Genomic DNA, 21,888 nt, shown 5'->3' on the forward strand with positions numbered 1-21,888 from the left:
TCTACGCTGTTTGCTTACGTTTTTTGGGTTTTTCCGTTATTTCGAGACTCTGCCCTGAATATGAATGTGCCCGTCGAAAGATTGGCAATTACGACAGGAAATTGAAGTAGTAATCTGTTCAACTTTCTGGAGTATTTTTACATTTATTTTCCAAAGCTTCCGACCTACATCGTCATCTTGAGGGCAGGTTTGAACATTTAAACATAAGAAAAGCACAAGAAAACTTTAGCAAACAGCGTAGAGCGCGCGCGTACTATGCGCGTGCAGAAAATCAAACGATCAAATAAATGATATCATTGGAAGATATTTTTAGAACTCAAAGTTTGCACATGATGGGGCACCCTTAATTCTTGGCAGAGTTCTCTTTCACCAGTGCTTATACTAAGGAGTATGTGAATAGACACCTTGCATGTGACGTCAAAGCAGCTCGATCATCTGGGGCCACAAAACAAAAGAATTTCAAACTCCTGAGAATTGGAAAAGTTTTGTTTTGTCCCTCAGAATGAGCTGCATTCCAAAGTGCTGCAAGGAGTAATTTTCAAAGCACCAAATAATGAATTTCCTTCTTGCGAGAATCTAGTCTCGTTGTCTTTTACTCCAAGTTGAGCTACACTGTGATTGTGCTGCTAAAATTCCTGCCCTAACTCCCCTACTAATATTAGCAAAACTTTTAAACCCAGCTGGTAGCGGACTTTAGAATGCTTGAAAAACGTCCTGCATTGAATGTAAACTTGTTCAAATCTTTTTTATGCCATCGTTAAATGTTTTGATCGTAGAATAAACCTAAGTACGTAGCTAGCATGAACTATTCAGCATTAAATTCTAAGCCAAAACAAAGAAGGTATTCACAGAAATTAGAACTTTCAAGTTAAGAAAATGAAGACTTTAGTAAATACAACAAGGTTACTGAATTACTGAAAAGTTATGTTTCAAAATATGGTTAAATAAGGACAAGTAGTCAGAGTTCTTTAGCGACAGCAACATCTTCTGACATTCAGCTGTTTCACGATCGATATTAAACGTAATTTGGTAAGCAATGAATTCTCAAATGCTCAAGAAATACCTGTATTTTCTTATTTTCTTGGTGTAGACCCTCCTGAGTATCTAAAGAATCTTTGATATCCATGAATTTGCACTTCAAAATTCTTGCAAATCAAATTTCCCTCCATTTTGGTCAGCCATTTTGTTTTGCTTCACTTGAAAGAGCCCGCGCGCACTCTTGACAGCGGAAAAGCCAGAAGTTAAGGAACGAACCAATCATATTTCTCGTTATAAGTAGGGTCAGAAGTTCATGTAGGGTATAAAACTAAACTTGAGTCTAGCAAGGTCATTATGAAGCGACTGTTCCTTATCTTTGTGGGTGCTAAAATACCCAGGGTAATTCTACTTTCAGCTTTGGGAATAGCGGGGCTTCAACAAAAATTCAGCTTTTACTCACCCATCTCCGCTCTCCCATAAATAATAAATGTTCTCTGCATTCTATTAGTATTCTTTTGGTAAAACGCGAAAAAAGAGCAGCAATGAAGTGTAGCCAAAATACTAACTAAACTACGCATGCATATAGACAGATAAAAGCCGTACACTGAAACGTCATACAACGAGATCGCATATCAAGTAGTTTATTGCTTCATTCCAAAGCTGCCAATTAAGTTTTAGCAAGATAATAAACTGAATATATATCGATAAACATGTATTTGTACAAGTGGCAGTTGAAAATGACATTTGGGGTGGGTGTGGGAGGGGCGAGGGATTATTTTATTAAGCACGTTATACATAAAGTAAAAAAAAATCTTACATTGACGGAAATAGCTCATCTAGAATAGGGGAAAAAATAAAATTTTTCTCGTACTTTAAAACCTAAACTATCTTAACTTACATTATTCTGAATTCCTTATTTTCAAGGCTTCACATGGTAACCGTAGTCATACTTTAACAAAATGCCAAAGCAATTCACTTCCGGTTCAATCCTAACACTGACCTACTTCCGGTATAACTATGAATTTCGCGTCCGGTTACAAATGTTTTCCCAAACAAGTATTCCTAGGTACCACACATCGTGTTTACATTTTCTTAGGTTCATTCCAATGGGAATGTATGCAACACAATTTTTTGAGAAAGCACAAATGTTAACATTTACAAAAACAAAAGAATTTCTATTAATAGAAAAAATATATAAACCTAAGGAAATAATGAAAAAAAAACAAAACAATATTTAACGAAAACTTTCTAACTCATATAATCTACCTTATCACTTTCTTCTATTCTACAATATTACTAAGTTGTTAAATATATACACTATATAGCCAGATTAAATTTTCGACATTTTTTACTTGAAAATCAATATTGGAATCATCGGGATTACTAATAGACATTGCCTAATGACAGACATATTTTTTGAAATCATTTCACCAAATCAAATCCAACGTATTCGTCTATTTGTTATCAAATTATATATACTGTATATACTAAGATACAATATGATACATCATAAACTAAGGTTTTCATAACCAGCTCTAAGGCCTAGGTCAAACGTCGTACTTCACATGAGCCGAACCTAATCACATCAAAGAAGACCGCCTTGTTATCTATTGTTTCAATTAGGTTCGGATCAAGTAAAGTTAGACGTTTGACCCAAGCCTTAGACTCTTAAGGATCCCGTACTTATTCATATTGAGATCGTCTTTTGATTCATGCCTGATGAACTAAACGTGGGTACATTGGTTATAAGGAAGCCAACGCTTGTTTTCCTTCTGTTGTGTTGTTCTTTTCTTCCTGTTTGTGAAAATCATACAGATTTAGTGAAACTTAAAATAGTGTTATAATTTAGGGCAAAAGAATATTGTCTTGCTTAGGGGCATTCCAGGATTTGCATGAGGGGGTCACTCCTCACTAACCTAGTAAACAAATCAAACCCTCCCTCCCCCCTCCCCTCCCCTCCCCTCCCCAAAAACATGGGCACGTAACAACTAAACTGCTTAGGAAAGGGGAACGTTCAAACTTCTTCTTGAGCCAACAGTTGAACAAACTTAAAAAAGGAAGCAAGGAAGCAAGGGGCAAATAACAAGAACCTAAAGTAGTGAGAGAGAAAAGCAAGCGAGAAGTAAAACAAAGAAGAAGAAGAAAAAGAAGAAGAAGAAGAAGAAGAAGAAGAAGAAGAAGAAGAAGAAGAAGAAGAAGAAGAAGAAGAAGAAGAAGGAGAAGGAGAAGGAGAAGGAGAAGGAGAAGGAGAAGGAGAAGGAGAAGGAGAAGGAGAAGGAGAAGGAGAAGGAGAAGGAGAAGGAGAAGGAGAAGGAGAAGGAGAAGGAGAAGGAGAAATAAAGAAATAAAGCAGCAGACAAATACAATTAAATAGATAACAAACAAACAAAGAACCAACCAACCAAACAAAAAATAAACCCTGTGGCTCCAAAAAAACTTAAGATGTTTGAACGTTCGCTTAGACACTTTGTACCTACTATGTTTTTTTACGTGATTATCTGTACCAGGCTGTTGTTTTGTTGAACTGCTTTAAGCTTTTTTCTTTTCTTGTGGTGTTCGTTCTTGCAGGAATCCTTGGCTTCTCCGTTCATGTGCTGGTGACTCGACCGACGGACTCGTCTACTTGGACTTTTCTGAATCAACTCCTCCGTGTTCAGCCATGGATGGTTAAGACACTCTTCGACTGTTGGTCTATCGCTAGATAAATTCAATTATAACAGTCATATTTAATTTATTATTAAGAGGCTAACCACAGGCTGCGCCGGCTTTTTATACTGTGGCTAGGCTTTCCAAGTGGATGCATGGAGGTTTGTAAATATTTATCAGGTTTTTTTAAAAGAAGAAATTTGCAAAAATATCACTGTCTTTTAAGTAAAAGGATAATAGCCTGGGCATACTGTGGACTGACCGCCATGTTGGAAATGCCACGATCCAAGATGGCGGCTATGACGTCACACGGAAAAATAAGATATGGCTTCAAATTTTTCAATGTTTACAAATATTTTTCAGATTTACAAAATTGTTTATCGTAAATATAAAAACCAAGAAAATGTAAAAAAGTTTAACTTTAAGAATAAACTACTTAAAGGCCACCATGTTGATATGACATAATAATCCATTACGACTATGACATATTACAAAAAAACAATTTATGGATTGTACGATGTTTTATCATAATGTCACCAAAAAGGTTTCAATTCAAGGAAAAATCCCGAATAAAAACTTAAACTGCCTGAATTATTTCAGAAACGTTAATTCCCTTGGAAGCTTCCGAATGGCTTCGGAAGGGCTTCGGAAAATGTCGTACAGGGTATGGGAGGAGTACGGGATTTGTTCGGGCTCACTTACTCGGGAGAGCGCTGTAGAATCTTTTGTATAAAGTCCCGTGCAGTGTACGAGATTGAGTCAAAGTGGCTTTCAGGAAATTCCATTGCACATAGTGAGACGTTGTAGCAAGTCTCTTGCTTGTCTTCCCCAGCAAATGGAGACATTCCAGTAAGCCTAAAAATTATGAGAGAGAAGATTTGTATCTAATAAGTATATGACATATGACCCATGCAGAGATACAAACACTATAGCTAAAGTTAAAAATGATAAATCTTTAATCTTTAATAGTTGTAGCGAATTTTTCGATTTAACATTGATTTTATATTCTGATCACTAGCGTAGGGAGGAGGGAATGTGGGGGCATGCCCCCAACCCCACCCCCCCCCCCCTAAAAATGATCCTGATGATGGACGCGATAAGTCCAAAAGCTTGGTCTTAAATATATTATTTTGTTGAAGAAACACATCTAAAAATTTATCATGAAGATACCTAGCAATGATTAGAGTTCTAACCAGTCCTAGATTAAAGTTAAGGTTTTCCTTTAATATGATGACAGGAAGTAAAAAAGCACGTAAAAGCACATATGCAGGGACTGCGGAGCTATAGGGGAGCTGAGGGGCTACAGCCCCACCAACAATTTTGAATTTTTTCATTCATTTTCTATATTTTGTGTGAAATTCAGTGTTTGGAGGAGATTTCTGAAATATATTAGCCACCCCCCCCCCCCCCCCCCCCAAATCAAAACCTCGCTCCGCGGCCCCTAATATGGAACCATGCTTTTGTGGTAAAAAAAAATAAAATTAAAACTTACATTACATAAGCAACCACTCCTATGCTCCTGCGAAGAAAAATGATAGCGACAATTTAATATCGATCTTTTCAACTGTAGGATGATCTTTGCGGAAGGTACAGTTTACATTTTGCTTTTCCTTAGTCTTTATTACAGGCACGAAGAAAAAAGAAAGAAAGAAACAAAAAACAAACAAACAAACAAACAAAGAGATCAGATTAACAAACGAGAATGAATTTATTTCTCTTCTATTAGCTGACTTACCAGATATCGCTTGGTTTTCCAACAGGCTCAAACTCCAATATTTCTGGAGCTAAAGTGAAGAAAGTGATGAAAATGCAATCAGGAAACAAATTAATAATTGGATGAATGGACAAACGAATACTGAAATGGAAGAACGGGCAGAGTGAATGGGTATATGAATAGAGCAGTGAAAGGGTTGAGTGACTGAATGATTGAATGAATGAATGAATAAATGGATGGATGGATGGAGGGAGGGAGGGAGGGAGGGAGGGAGGGAGGGAGGGAGGGATGAATGGATGGACGGAGGGGATGGATGGATGGATGGATGGATGGATGGATGGATGGATGGATGGATGGATAGATGGATGGATGGATGAATGGATGGATGGATGGGTGAATGAGTGAATGGGTGGATGGCAATGAAATAAAGGATTGATGGAGGCGTATAACATAAATACCTACAACTAACCTACGTATTCAGGAGTGCCAACAATGAGACATATTTGTTCACCAGGTTTAATTTTTCTAGCAAGTCCGAAGTCTATGATCCTTATTTCGGGGTAGCGTATTTCTGTCATTAGTAGAATGTTATTAGGCTGTTGAAAAAAAAAATCGAAAACTGATTAGAACAATCGGTTAGATCAACTATATCCCTTAGGCCTAGGGCAAACGTCGAACTTTCTATGCACCGAACTCATTAAAAACAATAGACATCAGGTGATAATGAGGCGGCATTCTTTGATGTAATTAAGTTCGGTGCATGGAAAGTTCGACGTTTGCCCTAGGCCTTAGAGTGAATACCATATATCCGTGTAAAACGTTTTAAGAAATTGCACAAGCTTGCACAAATTAGTAACCTCAGTAGACCGTAGGTAGACCTACAAAACTTTGCACTATTACATTTGTACAATTTTGTTAGTTCACTTTTTCACGAGTATATGCTATGCACTTTACGATGTGGCACGAAATTTTCAACTTTATCGAACCCTGAAACAATCCCCGGGCTGATCTAAGAGAAAAACCCCAAGTCAGGGCATGGACGTAGAATGCACGGAGTAAAGATTACATACAATATATTAACGTATGGGACTCTTGAAAAAAACATTACTCGAAAAAGGACACACACACAGCCGTAAGTAGAATTCAGAGTATCAGAACTGAACACTTATGAGATAAGCTTTACTGGGAATGTACGGAGCAAAGAGCAGGAACAATATGTTCAAGTATGGGACTCTCCAAAAACATTATTCGAAAAAGAACACACGCACCCTCTTGTAGCCGTAAGTAGAATTCAGAGTATCAGATGAAAACTGAACACTTATGAGATAAGCTTTGCTGGGAATGTACGGAGCAAAGAGCAGGAACAATATGTTCAAGTATGGGACTATCCAAAAACAAACTCGAAAAAGAACACACACAGATCCTTTTGCAGCCGGAAGTAGAATTCAGAGTATATCAGATGAAAACTGAACCCCTTATGAGATAAGCTTTACTGAAAGTAAACGACCGAAGAACAGGAACCATATTTTAACCTAACTTAACGCTTAACCTCCAAAGCTTTAAACAGGCTCGGTCAACCGTACACCAGTAGGAGTACTGTTTGTATTATTTCAGTGTTTAGCGCCTTAAATAGTGCCAGACAATTGCGTATTACACTCAAGTTAACACCAATCCCTTTTTGGCTCTTTGGTTAGCTCTGGATTATCATATCCTCTCGAATATTATCAGAATTAAAGACCTGGGACAACAATTTTTAAGACATTTACTTTATTCGGCATCGCTTTGAATCAATTTCTTTTAAGAGAGAATCCCTTTCGTATTCAAGCGGTGAGCGCCAAAAACTATTTTCTTGAAGAAAGGCTGTTGTACAAGGCTAAAATCTTGTTATTCAGAAACTTGTTTGGAAGTGTAGAAATTTTATTTGAAAATGAGGTTTAGGCCTTCATTTGCTTATTTCCCATACATTTTCTATAAAAAAGCCTGACAAAGCAACATTCTAACACAAATGCAACAAAACATCTTTGTACAATTGAAAATACCGCTTCAAACAAGCATTTTATCATAGTACATCAGATTCTAACTGTTAAAAAAGGTTTTGAGTGTTAACCCAAAACGAAATTTGGGATCAAAATTCATACGAAGGTCTAGTTTTTGGCGCTTTTTGCCATTATTGCTTGTTGTTGAAAACACTTTCCTCTTAATTTGTTATTGACCTTTGATTCGTGTTTCGAAATAACATGAAAAAGAAAGAATGCTATACCAACATGACAAACCTCTTGAGAATAAGGCATATCAAGTTAGTGGCATATCAAGTGCGTTGGCTTCAAATAGGGGTCTATTGAAGCCCATTCAATTGATCATTAATTTATTTCGCTCTTCTCCAGGCGAAGCTTCTTCAAGTTAATCCTCAATTGAAGGGATAATACTATAATCGGGCAATTGAAAAATCCTAATCTAAAGCTCATCACCGAGAAAGATTTTAGGGACTTGATTTGGTTATGTCACCTTGAAGAGATTTATTGAATATGACAAGAGCATTAGAATAGTGGAATGACTCTCTAATCTATTTCAACATAGAAATTTTGAATTTCAAAAGATCTTTGGAATTTGACCGTTTTCTAAAGGTTGCGTGCGCATCCTACTTGACCGGCAACAAAACTGAAAAAAAAAAACCACGCAAATTCAAGGAATTGAGAAGACAGTTTAATATTTAAAGAGGAGTATAACGTTGAACTTCGTTGAACTTCCTATTTCATTATCTTTTCGAAATTGTAAGTGAGTTTGTATGAAATATACTCTACGTCAACTAGGATTCACCGACTAATCTTCCCAATGACCAACACGTGGAAACGTTTGACGAACAGAAAACACTTGTGCAGAGAGAAAGAGAGAGATCAGAGACCTGTCAGAGTCAAGTTTAGTTATGGTTGCGTTATTGAAAAACACGAAGAACCATTGATGGGTTGCAAGCATTTCCAAGAGTTAAAAGACAAAAACATGGCGGCCATTGTGGTGCCATTAACAATGGATGCTAATGATAAATCTTTTGTTAAGGATGCTAATGATAAATCTTTTGTTAAATGGTACCAACATGGCCGCGATGACTTAACGTGCAAACGAAGAATACAGAACGGCGTCTTCGCCTACTACACCGAGTTTCAAGGCTACTTTTATTAGACCTAGTTACTAATCTGATGGAATCTATTTTTCAAGTGATTTACGTAATTGTCTTAAGAGATTCTCATTCCCTTCAAGTTCCAATCATTTTTCATGGGTTTCTTGTACGTCAACGCAGGTATCCCATTCAGTGGCCTCAGCTCAAGTGCCCTCAGCTGATAAACTTAACGAGTGTGATTTATGATTGTCGTCGGAAAGCCGCATAGACATGATGAAAGACAATTTTTAGGGTTGATATTGTGAATGAGGTGCAATTATTGACAGGATATCTCCAGATAAATGAATGTTAAGCACACCAATGTATATATATACATCTATAATAGCCAAAACCAAAGCAACTTTTGCACACAGTTCAAAGGTTTACAACGCATGTTTGACCTTTTAACTTGGTGGAGTATGACTGGATTTTTCAAGCCACCAACAAAGTTCAAGTTCAAGTTCAAATTTATTCACACACAAATAAACACAAAGTATAAATTATTTACAGAATTGTAGGATAAAGATATAAAGTAGATGAAGTTACAGAGAATGTTGTTACATGTAGTAGGAAAATAAAGAGGTTTGTATGGCTGTTGAAGAAGTTTAAACTTTCGAGTCAAAAGCCAAAGTTAATTCCTGTGAGATTATTAGAGCCTACTAGAGAAGGCTGCTACTTGAGATAGGTGATCAAGCTAACAAGCTATTATCACGCTAACTATAGACCAAAAAAATTTGCTGTTGAAGAAAATCTTGATTACTCCATTTATTTATCTTCCTTATACTGTAAGCGAACGACTTCATTTTTTGGCCCTTTTGAAAACTGTAGTTAACTATGATGTCCTTGGAAAACTTATTGCATTTTCGGACAAAATTAAGGTTTTGAAGGGGGAGTAATTTTCTTATCAATGCCCTATTAGGTTGCAAGCACTTTGTTTAACGAATTGGGTAGTTCTCTTGCATCCTCCACGTTGTAAATAATGTAAAAAACATCATTACTTTACTGTAAAAGTATTGGAAATAAGAGAACCTTTAGGAGAGTTTACGATCAACGCGGTTTCAATACATGTGGAATAAAGTTTATCATTTTAGATCTCAAACCTCGAATATTTCAGAAAGTGTTTGTGTCAAAAATGATTGGGTAGTTCTCTTGCATCCTCCACGTTGTAAATATGTAAAAAATATCATTACTTTACTGTAAAAGTATTAGAAATAAAAGAACCTTTAGGAGAGTTTACGATCAACGCGGTTCCTATACACGTGGAATAAAGTTTATCATTTCAAACCTCGAATATTTCAGAAAGTGTTTGTGTCAAAAATGATTTATTCTTAGAATAGGCGTCGGTATTTTTAGAAAGTAAGGCCTCGTCGTCATGGAGATACCTATCATTCCACCTTCTGTGAAAAACAAATTCAGAATTGAAGATGTCGGCTGTGGCACACGTAATGAAAGATATATTAAAGAACGATAAAGAAAGATTGGTCGAGCTTTTATCCCACCTTCCGCCTCTCAAGTAACAGACATTTTGATAGCTTTGAAATCGTTTTACGTTATTCAGGTCCACACCTGGAGCTGTCCTTCAATATGAAATCTCTTCTTAATCTTTGAAAAATCATCAACTACAGTGCGTTGAACCCTTTTTGGTTGAAAAGGTTGAGAGCCTTCATGTAGGAACATAGTTCATTTCCGACGCTTATAGATCTTTTGCGTGTAAACTCGATAGCTGGGTTATTGGCCTTTGAAGTGCAATAGGTTGTGCACGTCCCAAAGTCAACGAGCACACATCTTTAATCAAATATGTTCGAACTTTTTCAAGTATGTGAAGTTAAAAAATGAATGGCATTTGAAAGTGGCAAAGGCAATGCGCAAAACATAAATCTTAAAAAAGGTGAACAAAAGAATGTATGTAAGGTATATATGTACCGTAAAGATATTGATATAATGATTGACGTTGATGGCAGTCGCGCGTCAGGAAAATGAGCAATACTCTAGGAATGTTCCGTAAAATAATGCAATATAGTTTGATTTGACAGAATTTTATTTTGTTGTTGTTGTCAGTTGCTTATGCTGTCGTTATGTTGTTGCTATTGTAGTAGTTGCTGTTGTTGTTGCTGTTGTTGTTGTAGTAGTTGCTGTTGTCGTTGCTGTTGTTGTTGTAGTAGTTGCTGTTGTTGTTGCTGTTGTTGTTGTAGTAGTAGTAGTTGTTGTTGCTATTGTTGTGGTTGTTATTATTATTATTATTATTGTTGTTGTTGTTGTTATTGTTGTTGTTGCTGTGGTTGTTGTTGTGCGGTGCTTTTGCATCCTGGAAAGCCGTCGACACCTGATTCAGTGTTGTGACCCCTCTTAATCGTTGATGTTATATTAATGATAACTTATCGTTGTTGATATTAATTACATTACTGTAGTGCTATTAGTCTATATACACCTATTTCAGAAATCGTAGTCGCACCAATAGCCTCAAGCAACAAGCCAAGACCGCAGAGAACGCCGGTACTTTTAGCTGTAATTAGTTTCTTCATGGTGCATTTTCATTTATTGACTTCACAAATTGCTCCAAGCAAGGCTGCTTGAGATGATAATTAGTGGAGAGCTATAGCCATTAAAAGTACTGACGTTCTCTGGAGCCTTGGCTTGTTACTTGAGGTTCTTAGTGCAGCAACGATCTTCGAAATAGGTCGACACAACTGGCAAACTTCCTCTCCAGCATACATGAATAGGTTTACTCGTTGGTTCTAACCTGTCCTTCAAGGGTTTTTTTCCGTGTTCTCTAGCTTCCGTCCTCTCTCTAGAAAGGCTGCTTCTAAATTTAAATTCGATCATGGAACGGGGTTTTGCAGGGTTTGATAGCCACTGGCTTCTAAGAGCTACCCTCATAAGCCAAGAAATATAGCATAAGGACAGCCTAATAAACGAGCATAAAATACACTCATAGATTACTATATCTAACTCAACGTTGTCAACAAGGGCATCAATTGACATTAAAAAACCACAAACTGAATATCGTTTTATCAAAGTAAACCACAGCTTTCGACTGATTTAATTGAAATACCTTGGGATTAAATCCATCAGGACTCTTTAATCAAACATCCAAATCTATTGACTCAATTCATTAGTTACCCACCAAGGATTACTAAGTAATGTCAACATTTATCAGTCTTAAACCTTGTGAAGTTCAAATTAAAAAGTCTTTTACTCTATGCGAATTATAAATAGATCTTGTACAACAAAATACTAAGTATGATTATCGTTATGCTTCGTTGTTGAGAATTTTTCTTAAGGATGATTACTTAAATCTCCCAATTTTTTTTTTCTTTTTGCAACTGAATGCAGCCGAATGCTTTGCTCCCACATGGATATTTCAGCTTCTACTGGTGTTTAAGAAAGAACGGAAGCGCACACACACGAGGGTCACTCTATTTATCCTTAAGCATGGAGGATTAGAGCTTGCGCGGTAACGCTTGCGTCTTTAGTAGAACTAGCAGTGCCAAACATGTTCGTGGATGCTGCTGCGCGCTACTTGTTGCAATGCTGCAATTTTATTGGCAATGACCAGATGCATACCCTGTAACTAAAAATATCATCCTAATATACTTCTATAGGTCTGCTAGCGCTGTAGGGTCCAACAAACACAATACATGACCTCTGCGTCTTTTATATAAAGTGATCTATCATTAACACAGTTATATTTATGCAGACTATCTATTTTAAAGTGTATATCTCAAGATAGATGTAATCTAGTTGGATAACATGAGCCAAAAGCCGTATGATCTTGGAGAATCACAGAGGTGATTGCCAAATTTGGACCGCTGTAAGCTTAGGAACTTAACGCAGATAAAAAAAGAATCCGTTTTTCCATGCGAATCAGCAAAGGTTATTAAGTCAACTGAAGACACGAAAATATTATAGTGCAAGCCTTAAATGGATTATAACAAGAGGTTGATTCCACGAATGCTCTAAATTCTTGCCGAGCGGATGGCCAACGGTCGGAGCAAAACAAATAATTTATATACAGTTTTCTTTTTGTGTGTCAAAATATCTAAGCTTTAAGCCAACAATGAGTAGGTACAAAATTGAAGAACGAGTAAAGAAAGAAATTAGTTTTCAAGCGAAACAAACAAAGCATTAATACAGCTCAAAAGAAGGCCAATATTACAGATATTCCGGTTATAGCAACTACTTAAAAACTAACCTTAGACCTGGCACTAGAACCGAGGATATTTAGGCAATAATATTGGAACAGATAACAGTCAATTCACGGCTCATTTTCTACGGTACAGTAACTTAATCAGTTTTTTACAATACAAACAGCTGATCACTAGTAAATAAACACGTTTCCACCCATCCCATTACATATGTTTGCAAACCCAAGTCTAATATCAACACAACAGCAGGGGGCCCAAGTACGTCTTCCAGAAACTACTGTCTTCTTATTCTTAGTAGTTGTTCTTACGACTAAATAGTGATTCTATTTCCATATGTTTTGATTATACTTGTTTCTACCGCGATTCCTAATTGAAGTGGTTTTTTAAAGAAATTGAGCTCGTTTTCTCTGTAGAGACTATGCTTGTAACTTTATCCGACATTACACATGTAATGTTGAAACAAGAAAACAAGCAAATACATGAACATTACACATGGATTGAAATCTTTAATGATTCCTTCAAGATAAGAAATCTAAAAGACTTTTCTTAACAGTTTATTATTGTACGCTATTGTACACTTTAATCAAAAATAAATAAATAAATAAATAAATAATAATAATAATAATAATAATAATAATAATACAGAAAAGAATTGAAAAAAATGAAAAATGGAACAGGATTCTTAAATGCGGGTACGACTTTTTAGTCTATTTGCAGGATTATAAGAATAATGAATCAAATGACAAGGTTGAAGCCGGTAGATTTTAGCATCACTTAAGAATCGATCTGTCATATCTTCACAAAACTCTTGTGGATCAAATAAAAGGTGCTCGACCAAGCTCTTGTGATGTTGAGTGGAATAGCTAATGCTATTAAAATTTTTGCTAAAAATGGTAAATATGAAAAACAAAAGGACAAGAAAACCTACGTAATTGATTTAGTAATATCAAAAATGACTTCCATGCTCAGATCTTCATAATATAGTCAAGAAAATAAGTTATTTCATTTCATTTTTTTAAAGTAAAAACCCAAAATTTTGAACCTTTACTTACACATCAGTATTGGTTCATTTTGATATGAAGAATTTCATTGTATATTGAAATTAAGTTTCATTGCTGGAGTTACTATGTCAATCAGCAAAAGCTCGACAGACGAGACGAAAACCATTTCCTTAACAAACAGATGTTTCGCTATTCAGTTTTTTTAAAGATGATTTTCAAGTTTGGTCACGTGAATAGTTTGAATATTCATAAAATAAAGACATCGAATCTTGTTTTTTTTTTTCCTCCCTAACTGTTTGAGATATATCTGCTTGATTTGAGGAACAATATCAAATCTTATTAGATGTAGTCTCCGATTCTGATATGTACGTTCATTTAAAAAATGTAATATTCATACGTTTGATGCCACAAGCTGTACATACATTAATTAAAATATTTCAATTATCCTAAGCTCAAGGGAATTCTATATTTCTATACAAATATCACGTAGTAAGAATAATTATCTGTACATAAAATTTTAGATTTTGTTGAAAGTTTTTTTGTTTACTCGAGCTGGAGTTCGCTGAGATCGGCGTCGTTTCCTCATTACAAATTTATAACAAATGCAACTATTATAACCACAAGCCGACGCGGAGTTCCAACCAAGATGAAAAATAATACCATAGGATTTAAACTGTCAATTGTGAAAGTGAAGGTTGTTAGCCGTTTAAGATTAAGAATGCCAAAGTTCTTGTGAAATGAAACGTGACCCGAAATCAAGACATCAAAACAGTACTGAATAACTTTGACAGCCAAATCGAAAAACTAGGTCTTTATAAATGCGTGTGATAAATAATCATTAGTCTCACTGCACATGTTTGAATTAATTCGATTTAGGAATAGCAACATAGGCGAGGCTGTGTTTGAAAATGACGTCGCTATTTCGCTTACCTTTATGTCCAGATGCACGTAGTTTTGGTTGTGGAGATGCCTCATTCCTTCTAGTATCTGACGAAGAAGGAATACGACTTCTTTTTCGCTTCTTGATGATGACGGTTCATCTGTGTCTAGCGCGACACAGTGCCGATGCAAATCACCCCCGAGTGCTCTGTTGAATTTGTAACCCAAAGACACCAATTATAATGTATACAAAATGTACTGTAGTACCAAGCGTTATTTACAAATACAAAATAAAAATATCTTGATTTCTGGAAATAAAAACAAGAAATAGGACTTACAGTTCTAAAATTAGGATCAGCTCATTTCTAGTCTCGAAGACTTCGTGTAATGTCACAATTTTAGTGTGTTGGTACGGTGTATTTATTGCGCTCAATACTTCGACCTCATGCCAGACCTCACTTCTACAGTCTTGTCCTTTCCTTCTCTTGCGGACAAACTTCGCTGCAAACTGTAGCCCCGTAGATTTCTGAGTACATTGTCTGACAACTGCATACTGCCCTCTAAATAATAAGAGTGGAAAAATATAAATTTTCTATTTTACCCGAAAAATAAAAATATATCCGTGAGTGGAACTCAAGAAAAATGTTAATTAGTCTGTTTCTTACCAGACGCTTAAGCGATAAGCCTGACAAAAATGAACTTGTGCTTTAAGGAAAACGAAAACCTCGGTTGTCTTACCTTCCTATTTGCTCGTGGATTTCGTAGTAGTTTTCTATGGGTTCCGTTATTGGAGTTATAGTGCACATCTTTGAAATGTAGCTGCAGAGCCGGCCGCCTGAAGTGTGTACTTCTCGATTCAATGTGATATCCAAGGACAGAACAACAGCTGAAGCATATGGCAACGGGGTCTGGTTTAAAGGAAGTTATGCAACCATCAACCAACCACCATTACTTTTCCGGGCAATCAATTTGTGATTAGCCAATCAGCTGTTTCCAAAATCATGTAATTTTTGACCTATCTTTAAATACGTCATATCCGGTTGAGTTGAAGTGCCCGTATGAAGGCAATAGTCACGAAAGGTTTGAAAGAAATGCAATCTTCATTCGATGATGCATGTTTGTCTGGTTTATCGGATTTTTTTTCTTATCGCGGTGCAATCAGCCTCCAACGTCTACTGACTCGAACATTAATCAACCTTAGCAAAAATATTCCAAAATATTACTTTACCCTTGTATTAAAGATTTTTGTTTCCTTAAGGGAATAGACTTATTGACTTCATAAAACAAAGACGATTCACGAAATAAAATGACTTTGAAGGGCTCGACTCGGATCAAGGATGATACTGTCCAGTCAATACCGCTTGCGATGTACTTTTGTTGGCGGAGTGTATTTTCATCCTGTAAAATTATTACCATAATGATTTGTGAAATCAAGGTGTGTGGAGTGTGATGTGTGATGTGAATAATATTATGTGGGTGTGAAACTAGACGACAAAATAGGAGAAAATATGAGAAAAAGGTAATTAAAGGGGAAGAAAACTGAAAAATGAGTCATCAGACGATGAGCTGTACGTAGTATGGTATCCTGTGACGTTAACGGAATACCTAACCACGAAACGTGACACCCCCTGCCTCCTTCGAGTACAGTAATGTATCTAAGCATTTGAATGCGTTGTCGCGTCGCATTTTTGGCTGAAGGGGAAAAAAGAAGATGAAAGAGGGAAGGAAGGAGTAGTCACTTGATTTTGTCTTGTGATGTCTCGTTCACATGGACTCTAATAAAGATTATTTTAAAAATTTAATCACTTCCTAAATCAAATATTTTTATTTCCATATTATGTGAAAAAATTGGTTGAATACAAAGGCGCAATTTTAGACTCAGATATCGACACAAGAACAGCTTACTGATTTTACTTCAAAAATTTATTCCTAAAGACAATTTCAGTGGAACAAATATACTATTCGCTCTAATTTCTAACCAATATAGTAATTTTGCGAAATAAAATTTCTAACCAATGTTTCTAACCAATGTTTAATGATTGCATGTTGTGATAAGAAATCTCAAATATTTCTCATGACTGATGTGCTGTCTGAATTGTCATGAAAAATGCCGCACATCTCAAGAAAAATATTAAAATTCTTGACATAAGGTTTTGCTTTCTGCTTTGTTGTTAATTAAAAGTGATGAGGATGGATAGTCGTTGTTGGATTCACAATATAGGAAAAACAAAAGAAGAAAAATAAAGGATGAAGGGAATAGGGGAAATGCGAAGAAATACTATGCAAAATTATATAACGTACGATAAAGGTTATACAGGATTTTTAAAAAAATCGCATGTTACGATACATCATTTGAATATTTTGACGAGAGAGAGCGAGAGCGAGAGAGAGAGAGAGAGAGAAGGAGAAAGAGAGAGAGAGGGAAAAAGAGAGAGCGAGAGAAATTGAAGGAAAACAAACGAGTTGTGTTGACTGCTTTCCCCGAACGGCATTATGGGTCAATTTTTGGTTAGCATTTTCCTAGCTGGGGCTGTGTTGAATGAACTAGAATTCCACCATGAGTTCAACTAGTAGCATTTATGATAAATTTAAAGAATGAAAAATTCATATCTCATGGCTTCTCTTGGCAGAATCGTGGAAAATGCTAATCGAAATATGATGTTGAATACTCAATTCTGATTGGTTGACCTTGAGATTGTTCTGTCAACTCAGCTAAATGTTTGAAATGGTATAGGATGGTGAAAATAGCATATTATCTAAAGTGTTAAAGAAATATAAAAATGAGAATAGGAAAGAAAGGGACTAGAAAATGGAAGGATTTAAAGACTATGATAGTCTTCGTACACGAGTGTTGGAAAGTAGTAGGCAACGTTCACTGTAGCACTGTTCATGACGAGCTTCAATGACAGCTTCTTCTGGACATCAATGAAAACTATTTCCGGCGCTAGTAATTGTGTACTTCAACAACACAAGAAAATGAAATAGCGGAAGGAGGGAGTTTTTGACAGACATCTCAAGAGTACATCTTGTTGAATGAGAACCAGCTCGCAATAAACCAAACCACTCATTTTATGAAACAGGAAGGTCGAGAAGAAATCTGTACTAGTTTTACTGGTTCTACGTACTGAATACTGAGTAATTGTGCGGGATGAAAGATAACAAAAACGGACCAAAAGTTTTATCGTAAAATAAGACCGTTTTCAATTTTCTTAGATTTATCCATTGTTTTTTATTTAGCTTTTTTAGTCTCTTTTATATGTCATTTTTACCCCTTTTTTTTTTCTATGTATTTGATGACTCTCAATTAAAAAGCAAAATTTCGAAAATGTTAATAGCCTACTCTAGTTGATAAGCCGAGGATGCAAACACGACAATTTGTACTGTATATTGATGCCCCATTTACACAGGAACTATAGGAATGCCGCAGTTAAAAGTGACGATTTTTGAAAGCCCTAGCAATCTGTCAGCTATCAAAGACGGAGTCTATTTATAAAAGATGTGTTTGAGTCTTGCGAACTTAAATTGGATCCCGGCGGGCATATGGTGGAGGGAGGGGGTCCCATACTGGTCTCGACAAAGAGAAACACGACACACATCTTAACGAGAAAACATAGAGTGCAACAAAATTGTAAAAATTAGTGCAAAGTTTTGTAGGTCTACGGTCTACTGAACTTAATAATTTGTGCAAATTCGTGATATTTCTTACAAGGTTTTTCACGAATATATGGTATGCACTCGCCAAAAGTGCTTGGTTTCTACTGATTCTTGTAGTTTGGCGGGAACTTTTAAGTCAAAACACGCGCGCGCTTGGCTCCTATCCAGCTCTTGCCACGCTATTAACTATGAAATTTGCTATATATAAGATGGACTCAGACACTGCTATAAAGTAACATCTAAAGTAACATGCTGATAACATGTTGTTTGAGATGGCGGAATTCTAGAGTGTAATTAGTTAGCTTGGATATGGTTTGGTCGGGAGGGGGGAGGGGGAGAGGAGTTAGAATGAAGGACAAGAAAGGGGCTTTGCAAGTTAAGAAAGGATTAACTTAAGGAATGTATTAGAGAGACTGTGATAATTGGAGAATACGAGACTACAGGAGAGAGAAAAGGTGAGGGAGCAGAGTAGTAATGATAGACAAGAAAAGGGTTGTAAAAGTGGGGAAAGAAGGATGTACGGTAAAAGAAATGCAGCAAATAAAGAACAAAAAACAGAGGAAATTAGGGCAGGAGTACGTGCTCCAAAGTGTCAGTATGGTGCATAGGACTCACGAGAAGAAAAGAAAAATGAATGGAAGAAGAAAATGAATAAGAAATAGGTGGCAAATTATACGAGCTGCTCATTTCTAAAGGGAAATCTCACAATAGAATGAAACGACGAAACTTGGGAGTAGTATTTCCTATTTCAGACCACATGTCATTCACATGTCATGAGTTGCTTCGTATTCCTGTTCGCAACAAAATTCCGAGGCAAGTTGTAGTTGCAAGGAAAATTCCCTTGTGTAACAGCATCTTTTCCCTACCTATACTTTACCCTACCAGAAACACTTTTAAAAACTAGCACCTTTACTTGTGTGTATTCACTACAAGCATATCATAATTCTTATCCAGAAGGTCATGGCCAAATTCAGTTGATTATGAAATTTGTAACCAGATGTTAAATCTTACACACGTCTACTGATAATTACATGCCTCTAATAAAAAATAAGATTCTTCAACATAATTGTTGTGGAGCTTGACAAGTTAAAGAGCAGACAAACTAGCCCTCAGGCTACAGACCTTGCAACCTCTTCTTTGACAGCATTTATTCAAGTGTTTAGAGTTTCCGTCCATTTGTCAGGTTTTCAAACTCGAACGTTCTACGCGTGATCATTGAGTGGTAACATATGTGTTTTTAGTTATAAGTATATCAACTGTGACAAAACTTAATTTTGATTTCACGAGGATTAAGTGTATTGTTAGTGCAAATTGCTGCACGTTGTTTTGTAGAGGAATGCCTATCTGATTTGCCTTGAAAGTTGCTGCATTAAAATGAGTATGAATATAGCAATTGATAAATATGTTGATGCAAAAATGCACCCCTTCTTAGAGTGCATACCATATTTCCGTATAAAACTTGGTAAGAAATTGCATAAATTTGCCCAAATTAGTAAGCTCAGTAGACCTCAGTAAAATGTAGACCTATAAAACTTTACACTAATTTGTACAATTTTGTTAGCTGACTTTTTCACGGATATATATAGTATAATATGAACAAAAAGTAGAGAATTTGAAAAAGCCTTAGCATATACTTTTCTAGGATGCTCATCCTTATAGATAAAGCTTTTTTCGACCGACTAAAAAAAGCTTCCAGCGTGCGCAAGAATACTAAGAACTTTTTCTTTCTGCTTGCGACGAGTTTGTGTTTGCTCAGTGCTAGGCGAGAACCCATCATTGCGCTTACAGATAACACTCCATGAAAATAGGATTATACAACGAAAGCTTTTCCGTCAGTTCACCAAATATCTTTCCTTTCGGGCTATAATTGTCCAAGTCGCGCGTTCCTAACATACTGGCTTCAAAGAAAATTTGACCTTTGGCGGTAAACTCGCATCTATCTGTAGTCAAGTACACAGGCGGTCAGTCTTGAGTGATATCAAGTATCGTCTGATGACATTTAAGGAAATTTCCTCTCTATGCAATTTTTATAAAGCATTCTATACAAGAGTGTACGTATAAGATCAATTTTCTAAAGATTCGTGACATTTTTTGCTCTTATCTACATGTCTGTGATGGTTGCTATTTCCTCCTAGAAGATAAAGAATTAGATTCATACTTGATATGCTATGTGCCAATTTAAAGTTAAGACCTAGGAAATAAAGGGTTAGGTTCCGTTATGATTACTCCAAATGAATGCTTTTGTAGAAATATGTTGTATATGATTAATATGTTAAAGCCTTGAACTTGGACCCTGCGAAAATGTGTGATTTGATAAAGGGCATTGTATTATTGATCTACTCTCATTGATAACACAAAAGAACCTGTATTAATATGAGTAGAGTTGGATGTTGGCTCTCTTTTGTGCTTCGAGGCTTTTTCTCGACGTTTTCTAGGTTTTCCTCCCTCTCTATCAGTAGAAATCAACTGAGAAAGAAGCGCAACTCTTTGGAAACACGGTTACATTCCCATATATAATAGACGGCTTGCACTAACAGTTCACGTGACCCTACCTCCCTTAAAAAGAGCAGTTGTGTGAAAACGAAATGAAAAGAGCAGCTCAACATTAGTAAGAGGGCGAAGTTTCAGCTCTTAATGTTGACTATGGCATAAATGGCATTAAATGAAAAATCGAACATTTTATAAGGATTTGTATGGGAAAAGTGTTGGCTGGCAACCTCTTGCCATCCAACGTATTTTCCCATACAAATCCTTATAAAATCTTTCGTACTAATATCTAGGAGCTCTTTTCATTCCGGATGTTCATTTTGACAAAGCTGCTCGTTTTAAGGTAGGTAGGGTCAAGTGACCTTTTAGTTGCAAATAGTCTATTGTTTTTTAAACGATGCATTGTTTGGGAATTCTGTAACACATGGTCAAAAAAGTAGGAAAAGAAAGAAAGAAAGAATAAATGAATGAATGAGTGAATGAAAGAACAAACTTGAAAGAAGAAAAGTGAAAAGGATAAAGGGAAGGAAAAAGGATGGAAGAAACTGAGCAGAAAAAAAAGAGATAAGATTGGAGGGAGTACGGAAGGAAGGGAGAAGCTTGTCAACAACACTAAACAGGTAACCCAAATGTTGTTTTTCTAAACCTATTATGTACAGACTATAAGTAGAAGGAATGGGCACCCAGAATTGTTTAAAAGGGTGATTTATCACGAGTCAACAAGAGAAAATAAATTATTTCTTGGAGTTAAACTTTGAAGGTGAGCTATCTTTGTTTGAATTATGTGTCGACTATCAACAACCACATTAAATGCGCAGGGCTTCAGCTGTTTTGCAGGTTTGTGATACTAATCAAAAGTAGACTTATGTAAGATAACATGAACTAGGCTATAGTTCGAAAAGTCGAAGAGAAAGAACTGAAGTTTTAGTATTTAGCACGAGGAAACCTCAAAAATACTTTCTCACGCGACAAGAAGTAAACTGGACAGACAATAACTTTATACTGATCCTAAGAGACTAAAAATACGAGTTTTAACAGGCTTACAAACCCGTTTTCAGCGACAAATTTTTAATAATTACTAGATTACATACCAATATCTCATAAACATACCTTACTTTAAAGCATCTCGAGTACTTAAAGGATTTATACCATCTTTCAAGTGCACCATTATTGTCTTTAACTTCAAGTGCTTTCAAATTTCCCTCCACGCAAGGCAGCCATTTTGTTTTG

General features: G+C 36.1%; 1 protein-coding gene across 2 annotated transcripts; it reads right to left on the reverse strand.

Moving 5' to 3' along the window:
* Nucleotides 1–1,603: 1,603 nt before the first annotated feature.
* On the reverse strand, nt 1,604–21,873 carry LOC116302954 (serine/threonine-protein kinase 17A). Of its 2 annotated transcripts, XM_089027698.1 has the most exons (10): nt 21,769–21,873; nt 15,256–15,425; nt 14,856–15,077; nt 14,569–14,725; nt 5,808–5,934; nt 5,360–5,408; nt 5,117–5,143; nt 4,327–4,479; nt 3,483–3,675; nt 1,604–2,772 (listed from the first exon to the last, which is right to left on the reverse strand). In XM_089027698.1, exons 2-10 carry the CDS (start codon nt 15,321–15,323, stop codon nt 2,722–2,724), a joined length of 1,047 nt encoding a protein of 348 aa, XP_088883824.1. In that variant the 5' UTR covers nt 15,324–15,425; nt 21,769–21,873; the 3' UTR covers nt 1,604–2,721. The 2 variants fall into 2 exon arrangements, with proteins under 2 accessions (XP_088883824.1, XP_088883826.1); XM_089027700.1 differs by lacking the exon at nt 21,769–21,873 and having other exon boundaries at nt 3,456–3,675; nt 15,256–15,910.
* Between the last annotated feature and the right edge of the window lie 15 nt (nt 21,874–21,888).

This window comes from Actinia tenebrosa, unplaced genomic scaffold (assembly GCF_029948245.1).
Source record: "Actinia tenebrosa isolate PJP-AT-01 unplaced genomic scaffold, QUT_ActTen_1.0 PGA_scaffold11__36_contigs__length_13525064, whole genome shotgun sequence".
In the NCBI taxonomy this organism is placed as follows: domain Eukaryota; kingdom Metazoa; phylum Cnidaria; class Anthozoa; order Actiniaria; family Actiniidae; genus Actinia; species Actinia tenebrosa.

What these genes read in the sequence shown, in the direction of transcription:
- LOC116302954 (XM_089027698.1), bottom strand. Translation starts at nt 15,323, where the DNA reads ATGTGCACTATAACTCCAATAACGGAACCCATAGAAAACTACTACGAA. An exon ending in ACGTGCATCTGGACATAAAG is followed by an intron (nt 5,935 to 14,568) that starts GTAAGCGAAATA and finishes TTTTTTCAACAG; the next exon opens with CCTAATAACATTCTACTAAT. An exon ending in GGAGTGGTTGCTTATGTAAT is followed by an intron (nt 4,480 to 5,116) that starts GTAAGTTTTAAT and finishes CATAATTTTTAG; the next exon opens with GCTTACTGGAATGTCTCCAT.